The 13,333-nt window shown below is 40.7% G+C and overlaps 1 protein-coding gene across 1 annotated transcript in view; it reads left to right on the forward strand.

Moving 5' to 3' along the window:
• Window positions 1-10,608, forward strand: part of cd40 (CD40 molecule, TNF receptor superfamily member 5) — a 30,984-nt gene extending 20,376 nt beyond the window's left edge. Inside the window, exons 3-9 of the mRNA NM_001145216.1 lie at window positions 4,636-4,761; window positions 5,904-6,050; window positions 7,587-7,680; window positions 9,576-9,634; window positions 9,935-10,018; window positions 10,314-10,360; window positions 10,447-10,608. Of these exons, the coding sequence (NP_001138688.1) occupies window positions 4,636-4,761; window positions 5,904-6,050; window positions 7,587-7,680; window positions 9,576-9,634; window positions 9,935-10,018; window positions 10,314-10,360; window positions 10,447-10,608 (719 nt within the window). The remainder of the gene's footprint in view (window positions 1-4,635; window positions 4,762-5,903; window positions 6,051-7,586; window positions 7,681-9,575; window positions 9,635-9,934; window positions 10,019-10,313; window positions 10,361-10,446) is intronic.
• Window positions 10,609-13,333: the final 2,725 nt, after the last annotated feature.

The following is a 13,333-nucleotide window of genomic DNA, read 5'->3' on the forward strand; positions in this document are numbered from 1 at the left end:
GCACTGTTGCCTCAGCTCCAACTACACAGTGGTTGGCACAGGATATGGTGCTTAAAGGGTTACACACGATAAATGTAAACAAGGCACCTGGGCCAGATGGAATACACCCTCGGGTACTGAGAGAGCTAGGGGCAGAATTGCAGTGGCCCTTGTTTCTGATATTCTCAGACTCTCTTTCATCAGGTATGGTACCTAGGGATTGGAAGAAGGCGAATGTCATTCCCATATTTAAAAAGGGAGTAAGATCTCAGCCTGGCAATTATAGGCCTGTAAGTTTGACATCCGTGGTGGGCAAGTTATTTGAAGGCTTGTTAAGGGATCACATTCAAAATTATGTAGTGGAGAATGCCATTATGAGCAGTAATCAGCATGGCTTTATGAAGGACAGGTCATGTCAGACCAATTTAATTGCTTTTTATGATGAGGTAAGTAAGAAGCTGGGCAGTGGGTATGCAGTAGATATCATCTATTTGGATTTTGCGAAAGCATTTGATACCGTTCCCCACAAACGACTGCTTTCTAAGCTAAGGTCTATTGGTCTTAGTGAAGCCGTTTGCACATGGATAGAAAACTGGCTACAGGATCGGGTACAGAGGGTGGTTGTTAATGGTACATTCTCTACTTGGAATAAGGTCCTCAGTGGGGTCCCTCAGGGTTCTGTACTGGGTCCACTTTTGTTTAATTTGTTCATAAATGACTTAGGGGAGGGTATTATGAGTAATGTATCAGTGTTTGCAGATGACACAAAACTCTGCAGACCAGTCAATTCTATCCAGGATGTGACATCCCTGCAGCAGGATCTTGACCAACTGGCAATCTGGGCAGCTAAGTGGCAGATGAGATTTAATGTGGATAAATGTAAGGTCATGCACCTGGGATGTAAAAACATGCAAGCCCCGTATACCCTTAATGGGACTGCACTAGGCAAATCCATAATGGAGAAGGACCTTGGAGTCCTTGTAGATAATAAACTTGGCTGTAGCAAGCAATGCCAGGCAGCAGCTGCAAGGGCAAACAAGGTTTTGAGCTGTATTAAAAGGTGTATAGATTCACGGGAGGAGGGGGTTATTCTTCCCCTTTACAGAGCGCTGGTAAGGCCCCATCTAGAATATGCTATTCAGTTTTGGTCTCCAGTGCTCAAACAGGACATTACTGAGTTAGAGAGGGTCCAGAGAAGGGCAACTAAGCTGGTAAAGGGTATGGAAAGTTTCAGTTATGAAGAAAGACTGGCCAAGTTGGGTCTGTTTACACTGGAGAAGAGGCGCTTAAGAGGTGACATGATAACTATGTATAAATATATAAAGGGATCATATAATAACCTTTCTAATGTTTTATTTACCAGTAGGTCCTTCCAACGGACACGAGGGCACCCACTCCGTTTAGAAGAAGGGAGGTTCCATTTAAACATTCGGAAAGGATTTTTTACAGTGAGAGCTGTGAGGTTCTGGAATTCCCTCCCCGAATCAGTCGTGCTGGCTGATACATTATATAACTTTAAGAAGGGGCTGGATGGATTCTTAGCAAGTGAGGGAATACAGGGGTATGGGAGATAGCTCTTAGTACTAGTTGATCCAGGGACTGGTCCGATTGCCATCTTGGAGTCAGGAAGGAATTTTTTCCCCTCTGTGGCAAATTAGAGAGGCTTCAGATGGGTTTTTTTTGCCTTCCTCTGGATCAACTAGTAGTTAGGCAGGTTATATATAGGCATTATGGTTGAACTTGATGGACGTATGTCTTTTTTCAACCCAACTTACTATGTTACTATAACTCAATGGGGCCACACCCTCAACCTGCATTGTAGGTACTTACAGGAAAAGTAGTTTGTCCCCGGACTTCATTACCTCTGGCATCGCACCTCGGACAGGATCTTGGGGATGTATGGGGTCATCCAGGTCCTCAGCCACATTGCCTGGTAAGCCATGCCGGTTCGCCAGATATGCAGCACAACACACGCAGCCACAATTTGGGCAACTTTAGAGGGGCTTTACATGAGGCTGCCTCCTGATTTATCCAGGCAGCGGAACCGGCTTTTAAGGACCCCAAATGTCCGCTCAATCACAGACCGTGCTCTGACATGTGCTTTGTTAAATGCACGCTCAGCCCGTGTACGCAGCCTGTGAATGGGTGTGATCAGCCACCTAGAGCACAGGTAGCCAGCATCTCCTGAAATAAAATAAGATGTAATAAGATGCTGCAAACAAATAAGCTGCTTCCAGTCTCTCTCTGTCAAAACACGGCCCTTTTGCAACAGATGTGACAGTGTGAGACTGATAGGTGACACTACGGGGCTGATTTACTAACCCACGAATCCGACCCGAATTGGAAAAGTTCCGAGTTGAAAACGAACATTTTGCGACTTTTTCGTATGTTTTGCGATTTTTTCGGATTCTGTACGAATTTTTCGTTACCAATACGATTTTTGCGTAAAAACGCGAGTTTTTCGTATCCATTACGAAAGTTGCGTAAAAAGTTGCGCATTTTGCGTAGCGTTAAAACTTACGCGAAAAATGCGCAAATTTTCGCGTAAGTTTTAACGCTACGCAAAATGCGCAACTTTTTACGCAACTTTCGTAATGGATAGGAAAACTCGCGTTTTTACGCAAAAATCGTATTGGATCCGAAAAATTCGTAAAGAATCCGAAAAAATCGCAAAACATACGAAAAAATCGCAAAGTACCGATCATTACGAAAAAAACGCAATCGGACTCCATTCGACCCGTTCGTGGGTAAGTAAATCAGCCCCTACAAGTAGCTGCTTTCTCCCAGTGGCAAAAGAGGGCACTTTTCAAATTGCAAAACAAGCTTATGGCAGGCAGGGCCTGGTTTGACAGTGGGAGACAGAAAGCAAATGTGGGCAAGTTGTGCTAGACATGACACAAATACTTACCTAACAGCCATCCGTGAGGCATTTGTCCTTTCTCGAAAGCATCGTAAAGTGCGGACTGCCTTAGGATGTAAGCATCGTGAGAGGAGCGGGGGAACCCAGACACGATGCTCAGGATACTCATATGTGCTTCGCACACCACTTGCACATTGAGGGAGTGGTAGCTTTTCCCGTTCCTAAAAATGTGCTCCCTCTCTTGGGGGGGGTTTAACGCCACATGGGTGCAATCAATTGATTGACCATTCCAGGTACGGCACGGCTTCTGCGAGTCAGTGGCTGCAGGGAAGGCTCAAGCCACTCATACAGGCTGGATATTGCTGCCCTATTGAGCCTGTAGCGTCTGACCACTTCATCCTCGCTTAAGCCCTCTAAAGTGGCCCTTTCGCGAAAAAAGCGAGGCCGCATGACCAGGGGTGGCCCAAGCCGACTGGGTGCCCTAGGCAACTCGGTCAGCCACCTCGCCCCTGCAACTTCTCCCTCCCCCTTGCTTTTTGGCGCGCATGCGCATTCGGGGGGGGAGGTGCGACGCGATAATTAATTGCCTCCACCTCGTAATCACAAGCAGCGGAGGCAATGACAAAGGAACTAGGGGTAGGCAGAAGAGGTTCCTGCCTGGCGCCCCCCAATCGTTGCACCCTAGGCAGCTGCCTCTTCTGCCTACCCCTAGTTCCGGCCCTGCGCATGACTCTGGAAGGCTCAGGGACTTGCTGTTCCTCCTCCAAATCAAGTAAAAACCCCATTGCAAACTCCATATTGCCTTTATCCACTCAAAAATGAAAAATGTGGTCTGCACAACGCCTCCCCCAATTAGGTGCTAAAATATGCACACATTCGCACGCTAATTAACGCATTTAACACTTCATGCACTTTTGTGAATCATGCGTTACTATTTTTTTCATTCACTAATTAACGCATGAAAACAAAGCAAGATAAAATGGAGAATGATCTTAGTTATCACATATGCTGGCAATTGTTGCCTCAGAACATAGATGTTTATGTTTTGATTTGATAATTGTTTCTGTTCGCAATAAGAAAGCTGATACTAATGCTGGTGATGTCTAGGTCAAAATCCTTTGTGTTTTGTATCTATTATATGGAACATTGCTGTAGTCCTGTACTGTTAATTGATTTCAGCATCTAAGCTTGCTGGGAAAGACTGCAAGGATGCAAAGTTACCTGTGGTCTAAAAGTTTAGAACAATGTTCATGACTTGGATGCTCTTCGCGCCAGTAATAGAGCACCTGGAGAGCCATTCTGCATTCACTTCCTTGCCCCTCCTACCACAAACATGGCCCTGTTCCCGCTCCGCCCTCACTCAGTCCATACCCCTCACCCGCTCTGCCCCTATCCCACCTCCATTTGGGGATCCTGTGAAATACGGCCCTCACACGACCAGCCAGATAGGTTTTAAGGTCCCCTAAACATTAATCAGGGGTTGTCAAACTTTTCTCACTGCGCCTCATATACTTAACATATTCAGCACTCAAACCTTACCCATTTTAATCATCAATTCCAGTTATAGATTTAGTTACACAGTTAGTCATACATTTTTTATATTAACTTTGCAAAAAAATGTGTATTCCAGATGTTCTGGAATACACTGTTTTAACCTAGAGACAAAAAGCTTTATATATATATATAGAGACCCCTCAGTCTACTCCAGATTTGTAAGCAGCCAGCTTAAGAGAAAGAGAGACAAAATAGTTTTATTTATGTTGATTCCTAATACTGATATCTATTTTACCATCCAGGAAAAAAAGTCTCCCAGGAATGTGATGCCCAAATAGATACCGTTTGTGAAAACTGCAGATCTGGAGAGTTCCAAGACAAATGGAACCGAGAGACCTCTTGCCACCAGCATGCCTATTGTGACCCAAGTAAGAATCCTAATTTTCCTTCTCCTCCATCTATATTTTCATTCTCTTGATTTCTTCCCCTTTTCTTTTCCTTGTTCTTCTGCTGTCTCTTTCTTTTTTTGCTTCCCTTTCTTTCTATAATCTTCCACTTTTGATTTCTCTTCTCTCCCACACCTCTCCTCTCTTCTCTCTGACTTACACTTTGCATTCTGCTCCCCCCTTTTTTTCTTTCTTCCCAATTTAATCTGCCTACCTTCACTTTCATTATGCTTTCACACTCCTTCCTCATGTTTTAACAGAGAAAAATCTGTAGGTTTTGTTATTTCTTGAGCTAAACGGGGCAGACAAGGAAATTGAAGCTAATCCATGTTTGGCCATTGCAAGGTACATAAGTATATTACTAGTGCACAGATAACTAGAAGTCCATTATACAGGACTTTATCTACCTCGCAAGGGCCAAGCACATAGTAAATTGAATATAGTATATTGCAGCAATTTCTTCTTCTGGGAGGGCAGCATTAACATTGTATTTTACTAATATTCTAAGTTTTAATACTTTAAGTGCCTGGGGATGCTTATGGACAATGGCTATAGTTATCTATTTCTGGTAGATTAGACACTGAGCTTCTTAATCCATTGCAATGATATGTAAAAGGAACAATGGGTGCACTAGATTGCTGCCAGTGGGGTAGCATTTCCAGTGTTACTGTATGACTTACTTTCAATCCTCAGGCTTTGTGTTTATTTTTTACCAGCTAATTGTGTTAACCCTCTTAAAGGAGAAAGAAAGTCATTTTGGCATTTTCCTGCCAATAAATTTGACCCATTAGTGCCACCTAGAACACTGTATATGTTCTGCAGAAAACTTTATCATACCTGAGTAAAGAGCCCTAAAAGCTATCTCTGATTGCAGCTGCCATTTTAGCTTGGTGTTCATAGCTTTCTGTTTGCAGTCTAGCCTTTATAGCCCAGATCACACATGTTTACAAAAAATAAAAAATAAATTCTGTGTTTCTCTTAATAGAGGATTCAGTGCAGCTTTTCTGTGAGTGCTTATGGTTGTATTTACATAGACATTTCTGATAAAGCTTACTTAGTTTTTACCTTTCCTTCTCCTTTAACCTGAAGTTTTACTTTTTAACCATATTTTACTCTTTTTCTAGATGCTGGGAAGAAGGAGGTCACTAAAGGCACTGCAGAAAGGAATGTTGAGTGCCTGTGTCAGATTGATAGACATTGTTCTGGCCCGACATGTGAGATTTGTTTAAAGAATACACCTTGTAGCCCTGGAAATGGAGTCACACAAACAGGTGAAGGCCATAAAACTAAATGGCTACACTAGGGTTGCCACCTCTGCTGGCTTTTTTCGTTGGGCAAGGGGTGAGCGGTGATGTCAATCGTGGGCGGTGACGCCAATTCCAATCACCGCATCAATCTCAGTAAGTCCTGGAGGTTTTGACCTGGACAGACCTTCTGAAAACCAGGCTGTTTGGGTCAAAACTGGACAGGTAGCAACCCTAGGATACTTCATATGCAATAGTGAGGCAGACGGCTGTACAAATAAACTCTTTGTCCAGTCCATCTATTTTATTCTATTGATCTTTGTTACTCAAAAACTATTTGGTTGAAATCGCATTTTTTTTTTTAATTTGCAGATTTTTTTAAAAAAAACTTGCAGTGGGGTCTAGAGATGTATATATGTTATATATTAGTAATATATATGCATTATTTCTTCCATTGTAACTTCTGGAGTTCAGTATTTGGACTCTAAAGGGTGTTTTAAGGTTTATCTTTTATTTAACAGAATTATACATACATACACTTTAAGGCCAAATGCATTGTTGGACTGAGAACCCAGGGGCCCACCAGAAAACCTTAGACTCTAGGCCCGCTTTCCCCACCCAACCTCTTTATTCTCCTAGTCTCTATTATTTACATGCTAGCATCCTTCCATCTATTTATCTTCTTTTTTCCTATTCAGAAATAGGGAATGACCATGAAACAGGCCAAATGTTTAGGAGCAGGAGGGCCCACTTACACCTGGGCCTACCGGGAGTTTTTCTGGTGGGCCAGTCCGACACTGGCCTAATGTATTCAGGATCCCCCTTCTCATTAGTAAATGTGACTACTTATTGAATGTCACTATTTAGGCCATGCCAGTGGTTGACACAGCTAAATATTTAAGCACACAGTCTTGTAATCTCCAGCAACAAACACTGCCAGAATAATGGGTCTTATTGAAGAGCTCAGTGAGTTTCAATGTGGCACAGTCACTGGATTAAACCTTGTACAACAGCTGCCTCTATAAACTGTAAGTGAAGTAGGAAAATCATGGATAAATAACAGTTCAATCACAATGTGGTGGGTCACACACTCACTGAAAAGAACTGGCAAGTACCTGCAGGTTTAGTGTGAAAACTTATCAGGCCCTGCCTGTTCTGCCCCTGTTTACCCATTACTTCCTCAGATTTGTCCTAATATAACTTTTAGCACAATTTGAATTTGGTTGAATGTATAGGGTTTTTATTCACTTTTTGCCTATTCTTTTAATAAATACACATACATATAAACCACTTTGGTTTAGATCTTCCCATCACATGCTGGTTCTGTGGAATTACCACATTAATTACCAGCCCACAGATGAGTCCTCATCACAAAGGCTGTAGTTTTCCAGTTTTCCATTACTGCTTTATAATGACAAAAACATTGGAAATTAGATCATTTAGATAAAAGAATATAAAGTTGAAAACTGAACATACCAAATATTTGTACAGTAATATACAAATCTTGCATTTTTCACATTTTTTTAAATGATGTTTTACCTTACAACACATTTTTTCCAACAGCAACCAGCACTTCTGACACTCAGTGTTCCCCATGTGCAGAGGGGACATTCTCTAATACCACGTCTTACAATGATCCATGCATTAGCTGGAAAAGGTAAGAGAAAAGGGGGTTCATCTATGATTGTTAGGTGCAAAAATGAGTACAGAATTGGACTCATTAAAATGATATACTAAAAGAGCTACTTGCATTTATCAACACTACTACTGTGCTCCAGTTTGGTAACTGCACCTACTTTGGTGCATAAGGTGCAAGGATGCCCAGTGCCTTGGCCAGGTGGTAAGTACAGGACTCCATGTGTGTTTTGTTGTGTTGGTTGAATCAACTGAATGGCAATTAAGTGAATTTTCATGCTGCATTGATGTGCTGTCCCTTCCATCACAAGTGCCAGTTTCAGCCATTTGCATGCAATTTGCTAACTGGCAGAAATCTTTTCTTTTTGTAGATGCAATAATGCTGGAACTCTGTGAAAGAATGTTGTATTGCGGCTAAAAACTTGGTGAATGTTATATTCTGTACATTTTTTAAAATGTGCCACTAACACTAGTTATTTTATATATACTATATAAAATATATTATCATACAGCATCACCTCAATTGTGATTTCTGTAAACACAGCAAAACACTGGTAAGGACCTTCCAGAATATGCAGTGCAGTTTCCTCTTCAGTCCTAAAAGGTAATAATTAAATAGAGAAAGTACAGAGAAGAGCGACTAGCCTGATAGGAAGGCATTTAAGGGCAGATAGTATAACTATGTATAAGTATATATAAGGGGACCACATAATAATCTCTCTAAAGCTTTATTCACCTGTAGGTCAGAAATGAGGGCACCCATTCTGATTAGAAAAAAATGGTATAAGGAGGCCGGGGTGACCGGCGCAAGTTCCTACCTGTGTACACACCGGTCCCCGGGCTCCTGCAGTAAGGCGCGCTCCTGAGCGCAGTCCTCTCAGCCGCCTCTAGTGCACAGGATGCGCAGTAACGCGCCCGCCGCATAATGACGTCAGCGGACGCGCTGACGTAACCAGTGGCGTCAAATTCAAACATAAAAGGCGCTACTCTGTTCATTTGAAATCGCCCAATCTGGTTCTGTGTTCTACGTTCCTTTCTAAGCTTTCTACTGATTTGAATACTTGGTTTTTGACTTCTTGTCTGAACTTATGATTACGATCCTTGCAGCCTGCCACTGATCTTTGCCTGATTTCGACTCTGATTCCATCTGATCCCTCCTGTACTGTGTTTTGGAAAATAACCTTGGCCGTGAGTAGGATCCCTGTCTAGCCAGAGGCCCCAAAAGGGCGTTGGTGAACACCAGGGTCGGCAGGGCTCTCCTGCCTCACTTAAGAGGTTATTCCCTGGCAGTTTTGGGCTCCTATATATAAAGTCTGTAACAAAAGATTCCACTTAAGATGCAAAAAGAGTTTGTTACAGTGATAGCTGTGAAGTCATGAAATTCTCTTGCTAAAGTGGTTGTCCTGGCAGATAGATACATTTTAAGAAGGCATTGGATGCCTGTTTAGAAAGTGAGAAAATAGAGGGTTAGAGAGATTGGCTTTTAAGTTGATCCAGGAACTGGCCTGATTGCCATTTTGGAGGAATTGGAGAGGTTTCAGGTGTGTTTTATTTTTTGCCTTCCTCAGGATCAACTAGAAGTTAAGCCGGTTTCACTTAGACAAAAGGTTCAACTTGGTTATCTATTATGTTATGTAACCCACTATGTAACTGAGCTTAGTTATAAAGGGCAAAGTAGCGACCTTTACTTTTAATATAACTGTACGCAATAACACTTAAAAAAGGAAGGCTGATGTAGTGACCACTTCCTGTCCTCATTCCTGGGCTTTTATGCACATACTCGATAGCTAAAAGGATTCCGTGATTACTCCCTTTTCTCCACTGCCTCTGGACATTTCTAATGCATACTGTAGCAAGATTACCCAAGACAAATAAAGTCTATATCCACACTTCATGGTATGTTTGTTTTCTTTATAGTTGTGGAAATGAAGAGAGTGAACTATTCCCTGGGAACAGCACCAGTGACAAAGTTTGCAGTAAGTATTGTTTAGAAGTTGCCATGATGGAAGTAGAGGTCCAACATTTCAGATGTAAGCCATGCCCCTGATCTGCCAAACCAAAAACCCATAAGCTGCACCCTGACTGCACACTTTCCCTTATGGGGTCAATAATTAGGACTGTGTAGGAGATATGCCCTCACCTTCAGTTCAGTTGAATATTTTTATTATAAGATTCATCAGCTACAAATTTAGTAGCCACGCACATTGGATATTAATACATTATACTATACTGTATAAAAGTGTTTTATTTGATATTTTGTTGATTCATTATTCTAGGAATGAAGCCACAAAGGAGCCATATTTGGATTATTGTGCTCAGTCTGATATTTGTTGTTCTGATAACAATGGCATTGTGCTTTGGTAAGTGCTTAATATAGCTTAATAATACACACAGTTTAAGGATAACTATAAAACTGAAAAGCAAGAAATTAATTATTGATAGATGTTACTGACAAAGCTGGTTTACTGTCAGATTGCTATTTAGAGGACCCACATGGGCATTAATGATCACTGAGTTGATCACAGAAATGAAACAATCTGGTCATGTGGAGGCGACTTCATTGGTAGTAACATGGTTTTGATAGGTTACAGTATAAAATCAAGTAAGACTTAGTAATTAAATTAAAGCATTACTTTTTTTGTTAATTATTTTTAGTTTCAAAGAAATATGGGATTTTTCAGAGGAAGAAAGAAAAGCAACAGGTGGGACATCATCTAAGCCATATGCATATATATTTTTGTTAGCACCCTCTTTTATATTTACATTAATGCAAGACAAATGTTCATAGTTTCAGGAACCAGTGAAACTTAAGCGAATTCCGATAGAGGACAATGATCCTGAAGCTGACCCTATGGAAGATTGCTACTCTTTGCCAGATACCACAGCACAAGGACTACCGGTGGCTCAGGAACAGGGAAAGGACAGCCACATGTCTCAGGAAGAACAATAACAATTGTTACTCTGTCTGCTTCTCATACCTAATATATGGGGAGTTTTATTGCAATGAGCCAAGGGAGGCAGCTCTCCACATGCCTCAGTTCGGGGTTGCTGCTGTTAAATTTGATGGACCGACATGAAACACTCAATTTGGCTTAATAATATATTGGTAAAGTCTAACACAAGAATAAAACTATAGAATCCTGGATGTTTGGCCTTGCTAATGAGGATGAAGCTTATAAGGTCATATTCCGTTCCTTTCAGTGCATCGTTTTAACTGCAAAAGTATCAATTATGTTAATAATTCAAGTGGAGAGACTGTTTTACCAGATGTATAAAGAGACCAATCGTTAGATGTCTTTTGCCCACTTCTTAAAGCAGTACATGAGTAACTGGCTTAGAAGCAGTTGCAATCAATAAGAAGACAATAGCATGATGCATGGCTGGCTGCATTGTACAGCGACCTACGCTCCCTTTTAAATATGCAAAGGCTCTAGCAGCCTAGTCCTGATTTGGAATCCTAATGAGATTGGTGGATGTTAGAGTTAACAGTTACCCTGATGTATTTGAGTTTACTTGTTAAGAGGAATAAGTAAATATTGCTAATTGGACAAGTGTGTAGAATTGTATTCAGTTCTCATATTAACCAGGTAGTTTAAAATATAAGGCATTTTACATTGCCTACAAATACTGTATTTCCAAGTGAAAGTTTGTTGATCTACCTGTAGTGTAAAAAGTGCCATATTTTTTTTAACATAGAGGATTTCTATATTTCAACTCTAGACACTAAGATTATCTCATTTGGACTGTCCACCTATTTATTTGTAGACTGGTAAAGGACTTTGTTAGGTCATGGTCTGGCTACTATGGTCGAGCTAATGTGTTACAATAATGCTTTCATTGTTCTTCTCCTCCACTGTTCAGAGTTTCAGGAAGCCAAAAATATTATGCAGAGCACTTGTGTTGTTTAGCAGTGAGCTAAGAAAGGTAGTCCCATCTCGGCATAATGGGTTAGTGGGAGAACAGCCTATAGTTGGGAAGACTGCCTGCTACGTTTGGTTATTGCACTTGTGGAAAATAGTGAATTTTTCCAGCACTGACGTATAAAACTCAACGCTCTCCTTATGTTCCATGTAACAAAAATCTCATGGCCTTAGCAGGCCTCCAAAATGAAGGCAGAGGTGTCAGGATATATGAGTGAGATTAAAAGCACTGGTAGTTTTACTGCTGCACAGGGCTAGCTTAATCAGAATACCATATTTAGCTACCTCAAGGAATGTGTGTTTTGCTTGATGGAGCCACTTATTTCACAGAAGGAGAAATATTTGCCCATTATATTTATTTCTCAACCACTGATCCAGGCAACTGTGAGTTTCATAAATCACCTTAACTGCACATAGTGGAAATAGTAATGTCTCATCATTGGTTTGTTTCACACTTCATGCACTACTGTCAGTTTCAAGGCTGACTCTGATTTGAGAATTCTTAAGTCCAATGCAGAAAATTGTATGGTTCCCTTATAAGTACATAGGGCCATCAGATCATATGACTAGAATATCACTGCTTAAGTACTAGAAATATTGTATTCTAAATATTTAGTCTTGTGTATAGTGAACCCTAAACCCTACACAACTCAGCATGGCAACCACAAAGTAGCACATTAATACAAACTGCTTCAGAAACAAAGACACATTAAAGGATTACAGTACCTTATTTTAAATTTGTGTTAAATGATTGACATTATTAAGACATACTGGTCCAAAATTTACTAAAGGTAGTAGTGTAAAGGTGGTCCACACTTTGCTGCTATAACAGCCTCTATGGTTCTGGGAAGGCTTTTCACTAGATTTTGGAATGCTGGGGGGATACCTTTCAGCCATATTAGCATTAGTGGACAATTAGGCCTGGCTTGCAAATCTAATATATTCCATAAATGTTAATCTGGGTTGATATAGGCCATTCACATCCTCCAACACCCATCTCAGCAAACCAAATCTGTCAAGACTTAATTTTGGTTAATATTTGGCTAAAAGATATCTTAAAGATATGTTGCAGACCCCTCCACCTTTTAATCTTTTACTTTCTGTTATTTATCTCTGCTCCAGCCAATTTAGTTACCTCGTAGTATTAATGAAGTTCAGCCAGGCACTGTCTTACAAATGAAATACGTGAAAGGAATATATAAATGCACTATTGGCAAGATAATATACATGGCGGTGAGAGTGGTGGCCTAAAGGGTGTTTTATCTTTTTGTTATACTACAAATAAATTTGCAAAAATAAAAATGCTTTTTGCAGCAAATTCAAATGTTTCATAATTGTTTATTAGGTAGAGAGTTAAGAGGTCATCTGGAGAAAGAGAGCTTAGAACAGAGAATGCCATAAACGTAGCCTTCAAGATCCAGCAGAGGAGTTTCACAGGCTGAAAATGATTATCCCACAAAAAAAGAATTTTGCCTGTTTAACTGTCAGAAAAGGTTTTTTACATTTGCTTAAGTTAAGTGTTTATGCATTGTTGACATGGGGCAGAAAAAGCCTGGTACAGTGATAGGATCTATCATCTAGAATACTTAGCACCTGGGGTTTCCAAAAAAGGGATCTTGCCTTAATTTGAATTGCCATTAATTAAGTCTGCTAATATGTCAACATTCAGTAAATCCAGTAAAATGAAAATAATGAAAAAAAATACTGCACCAACATGCTCCACTCCCATGATGGCTTGTTAGTTCCTGAAAGGTT

The sequence above is a fragment of the Xenopus tropicalis genome, chromosome 10 (genome assembly GCF_000004195.4).
Source record: "Xenopus tropicalis strain Nigerian chromosome 10, UCB_Xtro_10.0, whole genome shotgun sequence".
Lineage (NCBI taxonomy): Eukaryota > Metazoa > Chordata > Amphibia > Anura > Pipidae > Xenopus > Xenopus tropicalis.